This window comes from Nomia melanderi, chromosome 12 (genome assembly GCF_051020985.1).
Source record: "Nomia melanderi isolate GNS246 chromosome 12, iyNomMela1, whole genome shotgun sequence".
NCBI lineage: Eukaryota > Metazoa > Arthropoda > Insecta > Hymenoptera > Halictidae > Nomia > Nomia melanderi.
In genome coordinates, this window is record NC_135010.1 from 1,418,946 (window position 1) to 1,442,412 (window position 23,467).

The following is a 23,467-nucleotide window of genomic DNA, read 5'->3' on the forward strand; positions in this document are numbered from 1 at the left end:
ATTCAATACTATATATCTGACAGTTATTATATATTGGCAGTTTTAGATACTTCTGTCGCAAAAGGTGTGTCACAAAAACTTGACTCAACAAATATTTAGATTATTACGTAATTTTTTATACAATAACGAATAAAACAAATATTCAGATCCTTGAACTAAAACATTTTATATTGAACAATTGTGCTTGAAATAAGTTGTGAGAAAAATGTGTTTACAGTTTGCAATCGATTTTTAGGCAAATAGTTATGTTATTAATGATACTTAACTTCATTGATTTTCTTAACTTCATTTGAATTCAATCATTTCTGAAAATTTAGTTCATTTTCTTACATTCGTATTTTAAAAATGATAATATAAAATGAATATAATAAAATATTTGAAGAAAATTTGAATGCTTCGCATATATTACGTAACCCACCAGGCAAAAGGTTGACCTTACCATGTACATTAATGGAAATGGAGATTTGCATACTAAATAAATTATTTCATAAATTCAAAATAATACTATTCACTTATTAGAATTAAGAATTAAGTCTCTAATAACCGAAGTTAGTATAATCAAAGATTATGAATTTTGTATATAATGTCACAACTATATACGTAAAGTAAGGATTTTATATACTTACAATAATTATAAATGCGTAAGAAACATTAAAGTAAAATTGTTACAGATCATTTCATTCAACCTTTATTTTTTCTGTTCAAGTGCCAAAAATTATTTATCCTGACAGCACCAATATTTTTCCACACTTTCCACCACATTACGCTTCTTTAACCCTCATCTGTCCCTTGTATCACTTTGACATATTTCTGCGGTAAAAAATGATGTTATTAAGTCATTTATCAACAGATTAACCTCAGGTTCTGTGATTTTTATTTCTTTGACATAAAATATATATTTATTATTCTTAATAACTGAACATATAATACAAGGGAGAGGAAATATTTGTAATAAAAAGGATCACTCATGTATCACATTGACACAGGCACGATTACGTCTTGTCACATTTTTTCGTGCGTAATTCAGTGCTTATAATCGCTTCACGGCAGTTATGCATTCATTATACAACCCTTTCAGAATATAGCTAGACATATGCAGTTTTAAGTATAAAAAATTGTGTTTAATTTTTTAAGAAAAAGGGCGTCGGAGACTAAAAGCTGTCATAATTTTACGAAAAAAAAATGGAAAAAAATATGTTTTAGTGTATTTGGAAAAGGGTAACTACAATCTATCACACTGTAGTGGACACAAGCAAAACAAATATTTTTCAGTTTTTTTATAGATGTTGAGTTAAAAAACTGTTAAAATAAAAAAAATGTAATGTTACCTACTTAATTCTATTATATACTTAATTTCTAACCATTATTGTGTGTGAGAAATGTAAATCAATAAAGTTTCTATATATTCTCCAATTCTTATTTGGGATATTCCACTAATTCAATATATTCTACAATTTTTCCTTAAATACTCTGTTTACAAAATTGGAGGACAATATGAACTATCAAAAAGAAATTGAAATCAGTTATTATTAAGGAAATGAATTTAAAATTAAAGATATGTTTAGAATTAAAAGGATTAGTACGCAAGTTATTTTATTCTATCACGGTTTTCTGTGAGACTGCTTCTCCCGAAAAGGTACTCAAACGTATTCACGCACGCACACATACACATTTCAATAGGTTCTTAAAACTAAGAATAAGTAGAGTTTCCTACTTTCTTTCTTTACCTAAACAATTCAATGGTTTGAAATATCGGTCCAAACCAAAGCTGGAACCACACAATAGAATCCTTTTTCTTTCGACTACCCGTACTACACTTTTATAAGATTGATATTAACTAAAGTATCTAACAATAAATAGCACAAAGTATGAAAAGCAATATTTTATAAGTATAGAAAATGTTGATAGGTATTGTATTTTAATATAATTACAATAAATGAACATACATATGTTAATTCAGGAATAAATACAGTAAAAAAATAATATTTAATCTGTTGTTCAATGATTTATAAACTTGGCTTTTTAAAAAAATTAATTGTGATCGGGTGTCTGATAGTTATAATTATTTAAGTTAATGCATACCTGTAACTGAAAAAAAATAGTAAAAGTACATCATAACACAGTCATAATACAGTAGACTGCACAGTATCCTATATTTTTATATAAACAATGCAACATCTTTTAATGGTAGTGTACTTTTTTAGTTTACTTGAATTCCTTCTTTTATAATTTAAGTTATCTATTTACAAACTACTAATTACTTTCATACTAAACATTTTATGTCATGTTGATAACATTTATTTCCAAACATTTTAAAGAATAATAATGATGGAAAAGTATTTAACATTCGTGGTGTAATAGGTATTGACTATATCTGCATTTTAAATGAACATTTAATACAATTTGTAAAAAATGTAATTTTGAATGAGAGAATTATTTTAAATGTACTTCAAAAGTTCTGTTCTATAATCTTTTGCCAAAGAAGAACTGTTACAATATAATAATGAATAATGTAATTGAATAATGTCTGTCATAATGTATATTAAGGACTGAAAATCTTTCAGATATTTTAGATTAGTCATTATCTTTCAGTACTTGTATGAATAAAAAAAAATATTGATATCTGCTCAGGAAAAATGGAATATTTTCTACAGAACATATTAAAAAGGTTAACAAATTACATACTAACGAGGAAAGGCATCGTACCAGGAAATTAAAAAAATTATGAAACTTTGTGTAACTAGAATAAGTCAAGACTAATATATTGCAATTTTCTTTTCGTGCTGAATTTCACTTTGAAGGTGTGAAACCACCCCTTGAAAAGATGTAAATTTTTCTTTCTCGTGGATTATCTCGAAAGTGATGAGATATAGCGGAAAAGTTTAAACAAAAAATACATTGTTCCTTCACGTCTATAAAATTTAATTTTGCAATTTTAAGAGTACATTGTTCTTTCACGTCTATAAAATTTAATTTTGCAATTTTAAAAATACATTATTCTTTTACATCTGTAAAATTTTATTTCGCAATTATAGGGACTTGAAAGAACAATGCATTGCTTGTTTAAACTTTTTTCCACTATATCTTACCGTATTTAAGATAATCCACGGGAGAGAAAATGTTTTATTTTTTTCAAGGGGTGGTTTTATCCTGTCAAAGAGTAAACTTCGACACGAAAAAAATGGTAATACATTAGGCTTAATTTATTCCACTTATACACAAAGTTTCATAATTGTTTGAACTTCCGGATTCGATACCTTTCCTTATAAGAAATGGTTACAAAATCTGACAAATAGAAGTATGTGATTGAACATAATTTTTCCAACTATTTTTATCTCTTGTTTTAAACAACATATATACTTTCTGATATTTATGTGATTTTGTAAAAACTAGTTCTTTTTGTAATATTATAGTGCCTTTCCCGTATTGTTAATTTTTTAAACCTTCATTTGGCCACTACTGAAGGAGTAAGAAACTCATATGAGACTAAGAGGTGCATACTTATACTTGTTGAAATCGATAGTTCGAGTTTCAATAGCTCATAGGGATTGTACTTATCGATCAGTTCTACTCTGCTAGGGATGAAAACGGAGGGCGGGAACGATAAATTGTGTGGCCTTCAATCTTGTTACGCGTATCCGTTATGCCCGATTAAGGAAAAAGGAATGAGAATACTTCCTTCAAGGGGAGGTTATAACCTGGATGAACACCGTTTGGATGAAATAGAGCTCAAAATTTAGGAAACTTTTAGACTATTACAATTTCTGAAGAAAATATTTTTTTAGAAAATAAATAGTTTCTCGTGCAAGAGAATATTAAATATTAGCATTCAACAACTACTAATTTTTAATTTGATTTATGGAAATAGAGAATTTTCAAAATAAGGAAATAGATGTCTTTTTATTTTTACCCGATACGAAGAATTTGTCTAATCATGCAAATATAAGTTTTTATGGACTTATTTTTACAGAATATACTGTTATTTAGAAATTTCGAATTTACTAATCTGTATGAATTATTTCAGTAAAATTTAAATTATCATATATGCTATAAATATATGAGAACTATACTTTTTTGACAATACAAAATTTATCATGAGTGTTTTAGTTACTATACACAGTACTGATTCTGTAATCGTTTAATCACAAAAATTACTTTCTATGCAAATGAATGTGTAATTTAAGATGAATTCTTAACTACATAAAATAAATATTAACGATTAAAATGAATAAATGAATGATTAAATTATTCCGTCGTGTAATATGAAATATCGTATTTTTCAGAAAAAACCTTATTTGATGTTCTGAAAAACGTTTATTCAATGAAAATATGTTCGATTCCATTCGATACACTCCTGGCAACGTGTTTTTAATAAATATATCCTTTTTTGAAAAATTGTGAATGTTTAGAATTAATAAATTCTAAAGACATCCTTATAAACTACTGTTTCGAGTTTACCACGCGGCTCATGTTGCAACGAAACATCATCGAAACAAAATTTTACAAATCACGGCTGCACTCTTCTTTCATTCACAGCAGTGTCTCCAAATGCTTTCTTCATATTCCTTATTTACATGTATGAAAATTATACAAACGTTGCCGGTATCCACATTTTCATAAAATGTTGCGAGAAATAGTCATTGTGCAGAATTAAGAAAAACTTGTTTGCAAAAAGTTACTCTGCTAATTGACAATAAAATTGCTTAAGAGGTTATATGAAAAATAACAAGAGTACAAACATTTCTGAGTAAGAAAAATCCGGCATTCCATATTACACGACTTAACATTAAATAAAGTGTGGAATATTTCATGTTTACAAATATTTAGTATATCTACAGAAGGTTTCATACTGTTTTCTTGGACACCCTCTATCTAAATGATCTACTCTGTGATAGGTAGATGCGGTGTACTTACCCAAGCAGTGTTTATTCTTAAGAGCGCTTAGTATTCGTAGCTTTTACAGTCCTTGCAAAGATGGAAGACAAAGGCTGAGAGTACTCGTGAAGCTACTGAGAAACGAATGGTGCTCTAATTCTATTGCAGCATTTTCTGATTTTCACTGACGAATTTATTTCTGGTTTCAGTTTACATTTCTTTTATTTCGCGGCAAATAAATTTATTTAAATATCAACGAATCTCGTATTACGTTTAATCAAAAGCAAGATATGAATATGGAGACTGATATTAAAAATTGAAATTTATAATTCGCTCAGTAAGCAGATTTCAACAATTGTTTGTAATATTTTAACATTTTAATAGCAGAATTTTCGTTGAAAGCATAAAATTTTAATCACCGAAACACAGACAATTTTGCTCTCGCTCATAATCATTATATTACAGATGTGTATGCAAATTCGTAATTGGAAAGGGTTATTTGAAATGAATGAGCACTGACAATAAAGCATTTATTCCTATCAGTCAGTGTTTAATTAAGTTAAATAAAAAATATGGCTTTCGTTGAGAATAATTATAAATTTTATTTAAAATTATATTTTTAATATCATATTTATAAATATAATAAATGTATAAGATTCACAATAGATGTAATAATTCTTCTACAATGTCACCGTCAAATTTTATGAGCAGTGTAATTAATTTTGATAATATTTTATGAGAAAGTACTGTTTACGAATTGACCATTCAGAAAAGAGTACAGAAATGAAATAAAGATTTACTTTATAAAACCTTTTTTAATAAAAATAAGCAGAAAACAGTAATCAACTACAGTATAATCGACAACAAAATAACAATCAAGGAAAATCAGATTAAAAATGAAATTTGTACACAGGTATATCCAAAGCAATTTTCATTTATCAAACCTGCAGAATTTTGTCTGGCTGGCTTTATTCTTTTAATAATCATTTTGTAAATTGGCTTCGGATGGAATGCAAATAGAAACAGTCTTTACATTTTTCACTATAAATAAATTATCTGCATGTACATCCAATGGGTGAAGTATACCTTTTGCTATTGTATATCTGTAAATGTAACATAGGAAATATTTTCTTTTGCGTTAGAAATATTCACAATACGCACAACATTTTAAAATATTTATTCTTTGTTTGTAATCGATAATATTTTTTTGTTTGTATCAACTTGTTTCAACTCCTCTAAATCTCGTTAAAAATGAAACCTATTCTTATTAAAACATTTCCTTCTTTGGACGTAATTTATTAAATTAATATCATCCAGTTATAAGAATGAGTTATTTATATAAAGCTGTTTTTAAAAAATACTTCGTTTTATTATTTAATATTGATGAAATTATTTTTCGTTGCAGTATTACATTTTCTTTCTTATATCAAGGACTCCTTTTCAGTAATGAAAATCGTATATTTTTTATAATAAGTTATATTCAAAATTTATGATTGGCATTTTTACAACCTTCAACATAAAATTATAATAAAAACTTCTAATGTACACTTTTGCATCGTTACGTTCATATCGGCTAAAACATTAAAAATAGGCCATTTGATTAACGTATTACTTGATTATAAAAATAGAAAAGATGTTTGATGTCGACATTTTTTAATTGCGTGAGGAAAACAGTATGATCACATTATTTTTACCAGCGTAAGCGATAAAAAAGAAAAAAATATAAATGAATAAAATAGAAACATTTACGCGTAAGTGTTCTTGAAGAGGTTTACATAAGAAATATAAAATCAAGTTTTGTAATTCGTAAAGCAATACGTAATTTGAATAGAAACTTATAACGATGTAATATTTTGAATGGACAAAAATATTCTTACACTATTAATCGAATAATAAACGTTCATATCTACTACTCCTTTGATAAGTGAATTTTTCTTCAGTATTCATTATTATACAATATCTATAATTTTCTACAGTTTCACTTATTTTAAGAATTGAATTGATCCTTACACAATATTTAGTTTACCGATATAGTTTCTTCTAACGTCAGAGTCTATTTATAAAGTAGCCAAAAACTGACATTATTTTCTCTCCAACTGAATATATTCAACATGTCGAAACAACTTAAGAATATACAAAGTAGAAAGAAAATAATTAAAGTGTAATGGCATGTTTTGTGGTATGCACATTATGGTACACCTCAATCTCCTTTTATGCGGTGGATGCGTACCGTGCAAAAAAGTCTGTGTAAAATAAAAAAAAAGTCGACGTAAAAAAGAAAGCATGTAAACAAAATATACCGTGTAAAGCCAGATTTACTGAAAAGTAAAAAACTTGTGTAAAAATAAGGTAAAGTATACACAAACCAATATAAAATATGACGATACATTTAGTCAAAATATTTTGTCTTAAGTGAAACGTATTAAAAACTTGTAACAGTATGCAAAATGTTTAAAAAAATCCCCGTAAAAATAAGCAGAACGTATAAAAAATCATGAAACGTAAAAAAATTATTATTACTCGCTTAATAAAGGACCACGTAAAAATAGTCCTAGGTGTATATTATTATAGATAGTATACTAAACACTCTTTCTGAGTTATAAGCATTTTTTCACGATGAAACTCTTTAAAATTACTTTCACTGAACACAATTTCCTGTAATAATATACACCTCGTTTCAACGTCTCATGAGTTTATGAATATATTTAAAAATTCCTGCAGCATACAAAAGCGCCGACTCTAGCAATGGAACTTCATTTAGTCTAATTAGTTCTTGTTTGTTTTAATGTGGAGGCACTTATACTGAATTTAAGCATAAATTAAATAATAATATGTACGATTTATGATGTGTTATATTTTTTATGGCTTATGAAAGAATATTACCCTAATCATTCGTTGTTTTTAAAAGTACTCAATAATAAAAGGCGTATTCGAAACTGCTCACAAGTCGAAAGTAAAATTGATCAAAACATCGTACTTGAACAGGGAAACAGTGGAATCTGAAAATGCATGGAAATTTATAATCTTAACCCCTTGGCGTATCATTCCTTTTTCCCTTATAATCCATACACCTATTTTGTCGTTAATAATTTATTGCAAAAGGAGAAAAAACTAAGTATGTTATATGTCTATGTCTGTTCTAAAGTATAATAATTGATAGGAGGAGAATAATATTTAATTTGAATTCAAAGGAATTAAGTAATGTTTATGTTTGTTAAATTGTATTTGAAACCTTTGCAACAAATCTGACACGATATTGGAAGGCAAGGGACAAAATATCTGGGAATTGTCATCATCCCCTTTAAGTGCGTAGGATAACGACGCCTAATATGGAATACCCGATTTGAAAAGATTTGCTAAAACGAAAGATATGCATTTTTCTCAATGAAATCTGCATCAAAACACGAAGAAATTAATAAACATTCATAAATTCAAAAATTTAAATGCCTTCAAATCACGGTAAAATATATAAATAAAGTAAAAAACAGTGATCTAAGAAAATAACTTCTAATATAGAACACCTAGGTTATTTGTAAACGAAACTCATTTTGATTACGAGAAATAAATATGTATGGAAGTAAAAAGGATAAGTAAATGAATTTTCCACTTTCTTTGACTTATATTATGTTAACTGTTTACTTTTTTTTCTTGTATACACTGGGTATGCGAATGACATATCGGGACCACTACATTCTTCGTGAACACAGAGCATTGGACATATTTTTCTCCATTATTATCATTTTTATAATTTCGACCATAAAATAAAAATATAACACAATAATGTAACATTAACAAAAAATGTTCACCCAATAGTGGACGTGTTCCATAGTAGAATCCCATGTATTCCGATAGAAAAATAATGACTATTCTAAGAAGAAAATTAAATTTGCAGCAAATTACTTTTGAATAATGAAAAACAAACATGTTCAATGATAAATCATGATAAAATAGAATTTTTTTACCTATCTATATGAAGAAATTTGACTATTTAACTTGTCTTTCGGAAAATATAACGTATTACCAAACACCATAATGCTTCGTATTCAATGACAAATTGTTAATTAATGTTCAACTATTAATATGATTATTTTCTATTACTAATGAAGTTGATTCCATGATCACTACACATCAAGCTATTTATTTTTCAAAATATTGTGGTATTCCATATTAGATGTTTCATATTAGATCCCGTTACCCTATATTTTACCGAAATTCTGTAATTATAATTAATAATTAATGCCTAACCACCAAACATTAAACATTTATACCAGTCTCCAAACTCTCACGTCGCGTTACACTTCAACAGTTCCTACTACATTGTGAATTTTATCATATGCAATAACAATACAGCATTTTACTACTTACAGATTATCCATAACATTATCATTATGTAGCTGTAGATTTCTATAGAAATAAAAAGTTTTAATAATATAATTAGAAACATAGAGTTACGTTAGAAAACGGTTTCCAGAAACAAATATTATAGAAATTACTATACTTTGCAATTTTTTAATATTTGTTTGTATTGGTGCACTTCGTGTAATGTTGCACTTACAAATTTTTCTTCAATGTATAAAAATCCTCAGTTTAATTATTAGGAATTAAATGTTTTGGATATTTTTAGAAATAGGAAACGCATGAGCAAGCCATGCAACTGGCCCTTAATCAATCTACTGATTGAGGTAATCATTGTTAAAGCATTTCCGAACAATTCAACATTTCATGCGACGGAGCTGCATCATGCATAAATAACAATTGAGTAAATACGCACGCATTGCCAAATATCTGTCTCATAAGAATGCAGAAACTTGATGAATGCTCGAAATGTTGAATGATTTACTTCAACGGAAGTTTCCTTCAATGTCAAGGTGATTTACTTCATTGTTAAGTAAGTTACTAGAGACATTATTGACTCCTATTAACAGGAATAGTAAGAACACCTATAAACAACACTACGGAAAATTCTACGCATGCCAAATTTTAAATTTTAACGTAAACAGGAAGTACTTATATGTATTTCAGGAAACATGTGCTTTGAAACCTTTATTTATATGATCACTTTTTCCTCTTAAAGGAGATTGAATAAACTACCAAGGGTTATTCATTTGAAAAATGTTTCTACAATATTGCATATTCTTTCAGCATTATCTGTACTTGTAATAAATATCTTTGAAAATCTTTTCATAAGGTTTATTTTTGATACAGCAGAATCCAGTTATATTATGATCAAGCATAATGTTATCAATCGGTTATTACGATCATAACCAGGTCGTAAAATACAATATATAAAATTAGTTAGACATAATCCTCCCATTACATATAATTAAATTTTAAACATTTGTTACCTATTGTAATAATTACACTTTAGAACAAACAATAATAATTCTTATTATATGGAGCAAATTCGTACTAAATGAACGTTTTCTTCACAACTGACTTTTAACCCCTTGCCTTTTGATTTCTTTCTCAATTCTGATCGATACGACTACTTTGTCATTAGTAATTTATTGGATGAAGTATGTTTGCTCTTAAGTATAATCATTGATTACAAAAGAATAATATTTACTTTGAATTCGAATAAATCGAGTAATATTTAAATTTGTAAAATCATATTGAAAATCTTCACCACGAGTCTGACACGTTGTTATAAGGCAAGGGGTTAATAAAAGCATACATTGTATGTTTTATAGTATAAGTACCTGATAAAAATTTTTATAAAATATATAAATAGATTTATTCTTCAAGGCTGCACTTTATCTTTTCAAAATATATTATTGCAGTGAAGAAGGATAAATATATATTACTAGAAAGGTGATGTGTAATATGAATTCTGCAAATATTATAATTGTTTATAATAAATCGAATTTAGTAATGAAATTATTTAATCTTTCGTTTAATGTTATCGGTCAGTTATTCTTATCGAAAATCTCAAAGATATCATAATAAGCAAATACCCGTGTATCACGAAAACTTTCATTTTACCAACGTTATATTGTGTTTGGAATTTGATACCTTCATATGTTCATACACTTATGATCGACATTGATATGCTCACTTTTGTGATGTTCCAGCTTATAGGCATTTAGCACTAAAATTACCAGACTGGTCAAAATGACCTATTTCTGATTTCTTTTTTTTTACAATAATCGGCAAGATACAAGAGTTTCTCAGGGAAATAGCTAAATAACCTGATTCGGTAATGTACGAACTAAAATATAGGTTAACGAAAATCTCAATAAATACACTCTTATAATATCTTCAGCAGAATAAAAGGAAGTCGATTTTACTGCTGGATAGTTCTAATGTTTTTTCATATTAACACGTTCCGTGCCACGTGTATCATTTGTGATACACGCCCAATTTTTCTGAGGAAATATTTTTTGTGAAACATGTGGCAAAGGATAGCAGTAAGAAAGAAGTATTAAAATATATATAAAAGTCATCAAAAGCTTGAATGTAACTTAATATTTCATTTAAAAGATCAGTGCACTCATAAGCAAGATATAATCGAAATTTCCGGTGGCACGGAATGTGTTAACTAGTTTCAATTTCTATTAATATTACGAATGCCAAACAAGTCAGAATGACCCTTTCCTGATTTCTTCTTTTTGCAATTATTAAAAAGATAACAGATGTTTCTCTGAGAATTTATTAAAGAAATGGATGTAACAATACGTAAACTGAATTGAAAATCAAATAACGGTAGTTTTAGTGTTTATATAGAATGGTTGGTACCAATATATCGAATTGATTATATCTCTTTTTATTTCGAAATGTTTACTCTACGAATAATTCTCACTTCCCTATTGGCAGATTTTAGTAGTGCCAATTATTTCCGACATATTTCGATAAAGACAGAGAGGAACATTCATGATTAGGAAGTTCATGCGGCTTTAAACTTGCGCCGATCGCAGCCTTGTGCCGCATGTCGTATCTGAAATAGTATGTAGGGTAAAGTGTGTCTATAGTTGAAAATTCGAAACTGGCCACGGCATTGTACCTACAGCCCTTGTTCTAGAATAGCGACAACAGTGATATAGTGCATTAAGTCATGATCACTGTTCGGACATTGGCCATTGTACAGACAACAGATGCCTGTAGTCCGTGATCTTTCGCTGACTACCTGATTGAGCTTCTTGAGAGTTCGTTTTACCTTATCGAAACTCGAACGATTCTTCAGATTGCCGCACCACTGAGGGTGAGTAAACGAATTTTCCTTTCGTTTTTCTTTCCATGTACAGGTCCTTAGACACTTGATCATGTTTTCATAAAAGTAACTTGATTCTTCGTGGGTGCGAAAATTCATAGAAAAAATAGGACACAGATTATTTGGTACGAAGGTAGTTTATAGTTTCCTTCGTGAACTATTTGGTTGAAATTTTAATCAATATATCCGGTACCATTAAAGCTGAAATCTCATTAGTTTATAAAATAATTAAGTGTTCTATAAACTAATTGATCATTTTAGTTGAATTATGAATTTACCATCGGTTGCATACGTTAGCTGAGTAATGTACGAAATAATGATAATGAGTTAGGAAAATGTATAACGCTCAATTATGATAACATGAATTAACAAGATAAAATAGCAAAAATATGTAAACATAACCAACTATAAATTGAATCATATTTTGAAATATTTATAGTTTAAGACTTGATAACTTTGACAACTCTTATGGCACTTGTTACTACACATATCATACCATCTGATTCTTATTTTATATGAAATAAATTCCTTATTTGAATGCAGATGTAAAAGAGTACTGTGAAGTTAGAACTAAAATGCAACAAACGTTTAATAAATTACTGAAGGAAATGGGTGGAAACGAAAGAAATGAATTCAAATTCTGGAATTCATGTGTGCGAAAGAAATAAAATGAATTTTTATTGTTTATATTTTTTAAATTTGTTAAGTGAATTAAAAAATATAAACTTTAAATAAAAGATAACTACTTTAACATGTTGCACGACATTATTATATTCTTATTATCGACAATTATTTGGAAATCTTTTTAATAAATGTTAAAATTATAAATTAATAGAACATAAATGAACATTGATAAAATTCGAGTAAAAGTTGATTCAGATTATACATTTAACATTTGTTGACGAACAATTTTTAAATGATAATCAAATGAGAATGTTAAGAAAAATAAACAGTAGCTCACGATATAATGATTCTAGGAAATGTTTATTTGCGTGTTAAGTATTTTTCTTTATTAGTAGAATTATTCACAGATGATTTACTACTATATTTTTTGGTAGTTTTCCCAATCCGTTAAAAATCAAACTGATTCATAGTTTTAACAACATTGGCTAAACGTGGAATAAGACTTTTCTCTGATTCAATTTGTCGATTTTCTTTCCTCATCGTATCTCTTAAAAAAGCTAAGAAACTTTTCTATAAAGTCTATCGCCGAACACGTCGAGCAAAGGTTGAGGGATGTCTTTTCGATTATATCCGAGATTCGTGCTGCATCTCCAACTCTCATATCGCAGAAACTTTTCATTCGCATCGGCATTAATGCATTTCTTACATTTCTGAATGTAGACCGCCTTTTCACGCATAAAAGCAAAATTGTTACAGTACTAGATAAATGCCGCATCACATACAAATTTGGTTTAAATGTGTAACAACAGCTTTAAAGAAATGTGAATTATTTTTCATGCAAGATGGAACTATTATTAGTTAGTCCTTAATTAATTTCTGAATTAAATTCATGAATTATCAAGATTTTTATGTTTCAGATGTTGTTTTTTTATATCCTTTAAACAACAGCGATATTTTCATTTTTTTAATCTGTTTCACAAGAATTCATCAATGTTTTCTATTTAATTATAGATCTTTATTATTTTCATTAAATATTACAGATTTTGATTTTCATAATCATGTAAATCAGTTTTCCATTGTACCATTCATTATTTTATAAATGTTTCATTAAACATTCTCTTTTTTCACGATAAACACACTTTTCTCGATCTAGAATTTATTATAAATAAGAATGTAATGTGTATTAAAAATGATCAAGAGTTGTTAATAATTCTATCTTTGAAAGAATGGAAGTTTATAAATGAAGAATTTTGTTAAATGAAAGAATAATGAAATACTAAATAATATCTAAATTCATCTATGTGTATCATTTTATTGTTATTTATTATTTCGTGACACATAGTTCATAATAACTATGTTATTAAAGTGTATGACTTATAAAAGATGATGTAATTAATCAATTCATTAATTTCAAATTGAAATTTCATTCATATTTAAAAAACTTTCTTGTCAAATTCTTAGATAATGACTCTTGGCTTTTGTATGTCTTATTTCAGCATCATTTTCTTGGACACACAATGTCAGCTATGGAAATAGTCGTTAAACTCTCCAGAAGTGACAACCAACCTTGGGGTCTTCGCCTGTCCGGAGGGGTTGACTTCAGTTTTCCCTTAACCGTTGTCAGGGTAACGTCTATATATGTCAATAAATACTATCTACTGGACATCATTTTGAATATGGAAAATACACGTGTGATATACGTGTGTGTGTCTTTTATCCCTTACTAGGAAACACACTAAATTGATATTCGCCTAGTTGTATAAAACTGTTGCAAAACAGTATTCTAACGAAAATAATTAACATGCATTTTTATTCACTATTATACATAACACAGAGGTGAAAACAGTCCTTAAAATTGGAAGTTAAAAGACATATTTGACCGAATATTTTGAAAATCACTCAAGTTAAAAACTTGTATACATAGACAAACTGTATATTTTTTACTAGGGAATCGAGTTGTTCAAGCACATTTGTAAAATCCTTATTTAAATAATATGTTGAGAAATAATTTTTCTTAATTTTTTGATTAACGTTTCTTAACGTTTGTATCTAATAATAGAGACGTAAATACAAAAAACAGAAAAATCATAATTTTAACTTCTATATTATAAGATCTGTTACTATGCTCGAAGTTTTTTAGCATTTTCGACATAATTGAATCCTTGAAACTTTATAAACGTTTCAAAATGGAAAAGAACTACAATTTTATACGTTTTCATAGACTGATATCTTGAAATATCCGTTATAAAGCTGGGAGTAAATGAAGTTGTAGTATTTGGAATAAAGTGTTTGAGCTAGTTCATTAACTTAAAAAAAACTTTAAATATGTTTTTCTTGAAAGTACTTTCCGTTTTATGATAGGTGTGAAAACTTAGACTACGTTCAACCAAGATACATTTGTCAATGCATTCGTTAACAGTCTTTTCTTTAAATTAAGTTTCTGTCTTTTGACGATAACAAGAAATCATTAAGTTCAATTTAATTTTCCAACATTTTGAAAAATGTCACTGAATACAGACAGCTTTTAAGATAATAAAAATAAATAATAAAAATAAATACAAAACTTATTCTTATAACTTTTGAAAAGGTTCCTGCTAAATTCACACTTTGAATTTGCGTTCCACAAAATATTATATTATCATAAAGAACATAAAGTTCTATTATGCTATGTGGTATTAAACAATCTCGAAGTTGTAAAAATTTAAATGTTTAGAATTAAGGAATTCTTTTTTAGTAAATTTTTATCGTATTTGATTATATATTATAAACATATTATAAATATTTGTATTATACCTACTAAACAATGATTAAATATTATAATTTTGTTTAAACGAAACTACAAATCAAATTTGAATATTACGTCCTCTTTATAAATTTCTAAAATATACGTTGGAATATTTGTATGCAGGAATACTAAAAATGAAGAAATAATAACATATGAAATGGAAAATTTTAGTTATTATGAAGAAGTTTGCTTGATTTATAATTTACGGAACTTGAGAATCAGAGATGTCTGCCAAGTTTGAAGTAAATTGGATGATTGTTTCCTGATATATCTTGTCCCATTTCAAGGTTTGTAACATTGCCAATTTTTCAAACTTATCTACAGTACTTCGAAACTGTACATTTAAGGTATAAAATCGTAGGAAAACGTACGGAAAATTCCATGTTTTTAACTCATCATGAAAAAGAAACTCGCGCGTAACCAATTTAATTTTGCCAAAAGATCTGTAAAATCCTGGTACAGGTACAGTAAATATTTTCACTGAAATACAAAAGTCAAGAGAAGAAGAAAAGAAATAGAGAGACTCACCATGAATTTCATATACATAAGCAGAAATGACTTTCTTTGTCCACTTTGTGGTTCCTTTGAAATGGCAAATCAGAGAAATAAAGACACCAGAAAAAGCCCAAAAGATGAAAATAATTTATAACAAAGAAAATGGCCTCATTTTAATAGATAGTTCTTTGTACTGATTTAAAGGGGAAAATTGACGAACATTATTTAACGTTAATATAATAAAATGTTTAATTTCATGCAATAGATTTGAAAGAATTATTAATTTTATTTCTCCTAAATGCGCAAGCGAAATAATTTAATTGTATTAATATTTGAAAATCGTTTCCTGTATTAATACTTACTTTCTCGTAACACGGCAATTTGTAGAAATCTAACTACCGTGTTATACGGGGGTCACCTGTACAAGCACGTTAATGAGCGTGCACACATCTATACAGAGTGTCCTAGTTTTTCCGGTGAAACTTTGTCACCGCGTTCTGTGAGCACGAAAAAGGAGAAAATGTTATATAATCATAATTCAATTAAAATTTTATTAAAACAGTTCAGACAAAAAGTACGAAGTATGAAGTATATAGTCCACGTTGTTTTCACCATGATTGGTGAGTTATTATGTCTACTTTGTATCAAAATGATTAATCGTTACTGTTTCTTTCGTATGTCATATTATTATTGTAAAATGTCCTCTTATAAACAATGGTCATTTCTTTATAAATCTCGAAAAAATCCAGGAAAAGTCAATGTCTAGAAAAATCATTTATTTATTTATTTGTACACGTCGTACATATTAATCGACTTTAGTCGGTAGAAACTGGGACATCGTGTTTCAGTACGCACAAAATAGTATTAACTCGTTAGTCGTATTAAATACCAGCTTTCAGTAACTCTTCACTTTGTTCTTTGTCCACGTTTAACTGCATTAACTGCCTGTCAAAAGTGTTAGAAACTTCATAACGAATGACAATAAAATGACAATATTAGTCCACCAAAGTTAAATGAGATTAATGGTTTATATACAGTAGTTACTATCTTGTCCCCGATTTAACTTTTATTACATTTTTGTACTATTTCCCCCTTTCCTTTAACATTAGAACTACCGTACCAGTCATTTTGGCTGGTTTCGGTTTTCTGGTTTTTCAGCAATTGATACCTTAAAAGCTTTGAATACTCGAAATGAGTTTGAAAGTAAATAGTTTCACTTGAATTCTATAACAGATATCCAAAAAAAACTGAAAATAATCTATTGTTACAATTTTTATACGGATTCCACATCAAGCATAATAAATGCTCAGTAGTTCTAATGTTAAATATGAAGTTTCATTTTATATTTTTGACCATTCGTTCATTCTTAACAATGTGACAGTCAATATCATAAATACGCGAGTTTTCTCATTGCCAGTTAGCAGTTGTCAGCCATAACATTACACAAACGTAATATTATTAATCTTAGATTTATCAAATTAAATTAAAGTAATCATTTTGAACACATTGTGTTTATCGAAAAATATTTTTTAATGACATATTTATTAACGTCTAAGTAACAAACAGAAATTAAAAAAGTTTCATATAATCAATTTTATAGTAAAAAGTGAGGTTGCCAAAGTGTTAATTACTCAGAGGTGTGTATGGCTGAGGATTTGCATATTTAATAATTTATAGATTTCATAGTTAGGTGAATAGCGCTTTTCTACCTTATCGTACGGTATTGATATCGTATACTAAAAATTTTGCTTGTTTAAAAAAAAGCGATCTTTCCATCAACATACTTTTCTACAGTCGTTAAACTCACCTATGTAGTTTCTAAGAAACTTGTTCAATATTATTTAATCCCTCTATTCGCTCCACTGATTTTAATTGTAAATTTTTTATAACTGAGACTCCTCTACTACTTCGTTTAATATCTGAGAAATACTTCTTGTTCATATCAATTATACTTTATTTATTTAATATTTTATAAAGAATATTTATATAAAATTACAACATATGGTTGATAGAAAATAAATAATTATTAGGCCTGATATAATTACATTTTATTTCATTTCGTAATTGTGTATATTGTATATAATTTAACATTTAATTAACTTAGTTTTATGTAACTAATAATGTCGAGCAACGAATGATTATTCAAACAAAATATTTACCTAGTCAATATTTAAGTATTAATTGTTATAATATTTCATAAATGAATTATATCCACATTTTTATTAATACCTCCTTTTTCTTCCAAAAATAAAAATATTCGCGTGTCATAACATTCTTACCATAAAAACACAGGTATTTAAAACTGTTTCCTTTCCAAAGATTTTAGAAAATCTGTTTTAAGCTCAACATTTCTTAATCCATTGACCGACCGTTTAATTAAAATGGAATTCGCAAAATCAAGGAGAGTTTCTTAGCAACGCCAAATACGTTTACCGTTTTGAATATTAAATGGTTCGATTCCTCGGTAATTAAGCGTACTTCGAAAAATCTGTCGCGTAAAACGTTTACGTTCTCTGCTCTAGAGATTTTTGTAACCATTGCACTCGTATCGGATCGCGTGACCTCGTTTTTCCTGTGGCTTGAATCCTGTGGTCCGGCTGGATATCGATCTGAACAAAAGGAAGTCATTAATCGAATCGTAGATGAGACGCTGCCGCGCGGTCGAGGTTTTTTAAACAACTTCCCTCGATGATCGTTCCCAGTCGTTTACTCCGATTCCCTTTCGCCCATTAATTTCTCTGCGGGCAGAAAATTTAACTTGCTTTCCGAGGAAAATAGGTTAACTCGTCACTTGTTTTCAACTGCCACTCAAGAGTATTTAAATATTTACCTGTTTCTGCTTAACAATATGTAGTTTATACATCGGATAACAAACGTTGCAATTTTTATTCAAGACTGCATACAACTTTTATAAATAGCTTATTCTATTTAAAAAATGTATCGAAATTGGTTTGACATTTGAAGAATTCATAAGCTGCGAGTAATAAAAAAGTTATAGAAAGCAAATATCACTACGGAGACTGTGTAGTTCAAATCATTATAAATGAAATTGTACTTAAATTATTACAAAATTGATATATTTTATAGTAATCACAAGTTGTGCTTAGAATTCATACAAATCTAATAGTTTAAAATATTCTAAACAAATAACGAATAATGTAAAATATGCTAAAAATATCATCGGAAAAAGTGACCTCAGGAGAAAACCACTGTGTATTAATAATATTGCATATGTACATACTTTCACAAAATTAGGGGAAATATCTTTATTATTTCAACAGGTAGTTTATTATAACACATGTTCAGCAAAAACCAATGATGAATTTAAAAAATATTAACAAAAAAGTGTTGGGTGGAGCTACACCAGCATCCATGAACCTTAAAAGTTTCTATTTACGAAACTTCGTTCCTCATAAAAAGTTGAATAATTTTTATACTTAACATTTTATCTCTCTTCATTAACGTTTAAAATATTTAAAAAATCACTAATTATCAAATACCTATCTTATTTAAATTCATTTATTTTCGGTGTTACAAATTTTTATTTCCGTAACAGTCGTTTGTTTCACATTTAAAAATGTAGTACTGTCACTTATGATCACTATGGTGGGTTATCATGTTCACATTTTGACGACTAGTGTCACAAATACGTGACTTCACTTGTTGCCAGTCCGTGTCACAGAAACGTGGTTTTGCTTTTCTGAACCCTGTCGTACTATCGGTTATTTTAAAAACGTAGTGTCAGATCAAAAATATTTTCCAACTGTAAAATTAAGTAACTATTATATAGGAGATTACAATTGAAATAATGGTTTTATTACTTTTTATGTAATAAGCGTATTTCTTTTATATAGATACGTGACAAATTTTATAATAAAAGGTATCGACGTATCGTAAGTATTAACACGATAAAGGAGACAAACGAAGTTAATTTTATAACATATTTTTCGTCAAGTATTGTTTATCGTATTTTGTATCCTAGTATAAAACATTCACAAAAGGAAATAAACACGTAACTTATGTTCCGTAATAAAAATTTTGCAAGAGTAGTACTAGTAAAAATACTTTTTTCACTTTCTACGACATGTAAAAATTAAGATTTTAGAATATTATTGTGCGAAAGGAGTTTTGGCATATTTTAAATATGTATTAATAAAATTAGACAATTTTGAAGTCAAGTGTTCAAGTAATAATGCAACGTAACAGTGAAATGTTGAATGAAATATTCTTATTGGTTCTTTTCGCTACTACTTCATACATTATTTTGAACACGTGCCATTATTTTTATACATGGTAAGCATATCAGCCATTAAATATCTATAACCAATTATATAATAAATCCACGAAGAGTATACTTTCATCTTCCATACATAGGTATTTCTTAACTCTGTAGTTCATACAGTTTTTCAAACATGTTTCTCGGAACTAGATCTTTCAAACTGATAAACAATATTTTTTATAAACTAGTAAACTAATTAACTTCAAACTCTATAGTGAGTATTACTTAAACTCCTATATTTTATGTTTTATTAATCGTTTTATTTACAAATCAAATTTATTGTGTAAGTAAGTCTAAAGTAATATAAACGTAATTAATATAACATGCTGCTATTTCCTATATGATAATTCTACGTTAAGATTTCTATTTACAAAACGTAGATGAAACGTATTTAGAAATAACAGACCAAAAGTTTATCAGCCACTATCGTCATTATGAATCGTTCTTTCCTAGTTGTAGGTAATTGCAGGCAATAAAAGGTAACTTAATAGTTATTTCAATATTTTGTGGATTAACCATAGAAACTTCTAACAACTTTTAAATGATATACTTCAATAGCTAATTGTATTACACCGATAACAACATTGTTTTTTATTGTTCTCATTATCCAACTCATGTTTCCTATCATACCGTGTATTTCGTTAATTTAACTAATCTTGTTATTATTCTGAACTATCGTAATTATTTAGAAAAAGCCTTGTCCTATGATCTTGACCTTGACACACATTGTTGAGATCATTGTTCTGTGTGCCTAAAATTCTAAGTTTGTAGACAGTGACCATTGGTTCAAAAGTTCTGAAGCATTAAAATTTGGCATTGCGCTAAAGTCTTTTGCCTTCACCTTCATTTATCGATGTTGTTTTTTACAGTATATACACGCGAGTGTCATTTAGATGATAGAGATCGGTATTAGTGGTACTAATTTTGTCGGAACAAGGGTGCAAAGGCAAGAGGCAAAGCCCCTCTTCCGATCATGTTATCATTTCGTAATTGCAAAAATCCTTCGAAACTAATAGGATTATTGGTAATTATGAAGTAATTACACCCCTATCATAACTCCACCCCATCCCAAAGAAACTAGTCCCACTAAAACAAATCTCTATTATCTAATGAATCTAATTTCTATGTAGAGTAATTCCGGGTGAAATGGCCCTGCGGGTGAGATGGCCGGATTTCATTTAAATTATCAAATATCTATATTTTCAATTGTTTTTAGTGGTTGACTGAATCTTGCACAAAAGTCTATTTAATCATTCTTCATATATGTAATTTACTTTCACAAATATATCCTATTTGTTAGGTATCAATGATATTTATTATGTAATAAATTACGATAAACATAAAAAGAAAAAGTTGTTTAAAATGACATCCTTAACAACATATTTCAAGATCATTGAAATCGGTGAAAATGTCACACATCTGCATATTTACCTTATAAAATTATGAATAAAAAGATATTAGTTTTAAATACTTTTAGATTATCTCATTGTACATTTAAGGGATTCAAAATAAATCATTTTAATTCATGAATCAATAGAAGTATGTCCTAATATTTATTTCATTTTATTTCATTTGATGAGAAATTTCATTTCGTCTTACCTTGCTTATGTGAGTAGAACCTGTAATTATCAAAGCGTTAAGTTATATTCACTTACTATTTGCTCCACATTCATATCGGGTGTACAAAAACTGTATAATGACGCAATCAGAGAGCAAGTGCGATGACTTAAAGTGTATTTTTTCTGCAAGGTGACCATTGGAGGTTTGGCCGATCGAGCTGGTGTACACGCGGGCGACCTGGTTGTCAAAATAAACGGAGAGACTATACATCACTTGACTCACAACGAAGTTCACGAACGCATCGTCAAAGCCGGAAACGAATTTACATTAACCGTGGTACGAAATCTGAAAGTCGAACGAACCATTAAACAAGAATGATACGCTTTCCTATCCACTATTTTCCTTTCTTACTTCGACGCGTGTGATCTACTCTTGTAATTACTATTTATCCGAATATGTTCATATAAACGACAGGATTAAACAATTATGAATACCATACGAATGAAATGTTCATCAATAATGTCTTTATCAGAAGATTCACGCAAACTGTTATGGAAAATATAACAATTTAAAATTAATGACGCTTCTATTATTCAGATACCCATTACCTAATTGTTATAATATGTTTTATTAATCGTATCAGTTCGAAATTAATTTTACAAAAGAGGAGCAAGTCACCTCAAATTCTATTAAGAGTTGAATCACTGTTGCAAACTTCATGTGAATCAAATTGATGATCTCTTAGTGTTAAAATGACCTCAAACACTGTCCTTATGAAAAACCTAAGATTACTGACAGACTCATTATCACTTAAAAAGAATGTATTCAGATAAAGTGATGAAGGAGCATATACAACATTGTAAGTGTCGGGAAAGTGAGGATAGTTCACAAAGTTTTGGAACAGGGACTTTCGTCTGCCAGACGTCTTTTCTTAAAGATGACGAATTGAGGACTGTAGTTGAAAAAGATCCGAGTTTAACAGTCGGAAAGATTGCAGAAATTCTTGGTGTGTTGTGGTTTATAGTTCAAGAACACCTTTACAAGATTACAAAGGTGTAACGATGCGGGAAATGGATCCTGTATGTCCATAGTACAGACGATCGAGCAACGAGAGTTGCTGTATGCAATTCGTTACTCGTTTAGACACGAAGCAGAGCCCTTTTTGGATCGTTTAGTTATGAAGGACGGAAAATGGGTTACGTGTGATAGTTCAAAGTGGAAACCATAATGATTATTTCCAAGTGATACACCAATGGCAACTCCAAAACTGAATATTCATGCAAATAAAATATTGTGTGTATGGTCGAGTTTGTAGGAAGTTATTCTTTTGAACCTTCAGTGCCCAGAAATATTGTTACTGCCAGCCTTTATTGAGAATAATTAACACGTTTAAGAAGTGCAAGTGCAAAAAAACATCCTGCTGCGGTTAAGAAAAGGTCACGTAGCAAAAAATCAGAGAACTTGACTGGAAATCCAATCCGAGTATCATTTATTTAGATCTTTACAGTACTTTTTAGATAGTAAAAAATTGTCCAATAACGAAGATGTTAAGAACGATATACAAAAATATTTTAATGAAAAATTAAGGGATTTTTATAAACGGGGCATACAAAAGCTCGTTTCAAGATGGCAAAATGTAGAC

General features: G+C 28.5%; 1 protein-coding gene across 1 annotated transcript; it reads left to right on the plus strand.

Annotated features, from left to right (window-relative positions):
• The first annotated feature begins 11,927 nt into the window (after positions 1–11,927).
• LOC143175145 (PDZ and LIM domain protein 3) lies at positions 11,928–22,351 on the plus strand. Its single transcript, XM_076372679.1, has 3 exons — positions 11,928–12,073; positions 14,203–14,331; positions 22,015–22,351. The coding sequence occupies exons 2-3, from the start codon at positions 14,224–14,226 to the stop codon at positions 22,201–22,203; spliced, it is 297 nt and encodes a 98-aa protein (XP_076228794.1). The 5' UTR covers positions 11,928–12,073; positions 14,203–14,223; the 3' UTR covers positions 22,204–22,351.
• Positions 22,352–23,467: the final 1,116 nt, after the last annotated feature.

Bases quoted from the DNA above. Each gene is read 5' to 3' on its own strand.
- LOC143175145 (XM_076372679.1), top strand. From the start codon at position 14,224: ATGTCAGCTATGGAAATAGTCGTTAAACTCTCCAGAAGTGACAACCAA. The intron at 14,332-22,014 runs GTAACGTCTATA...TTTTTCTGCAAG, and splicing joins TTCCCTTAACCGTTGTCAGG to GTGACCATTGGAGGTTTGGC.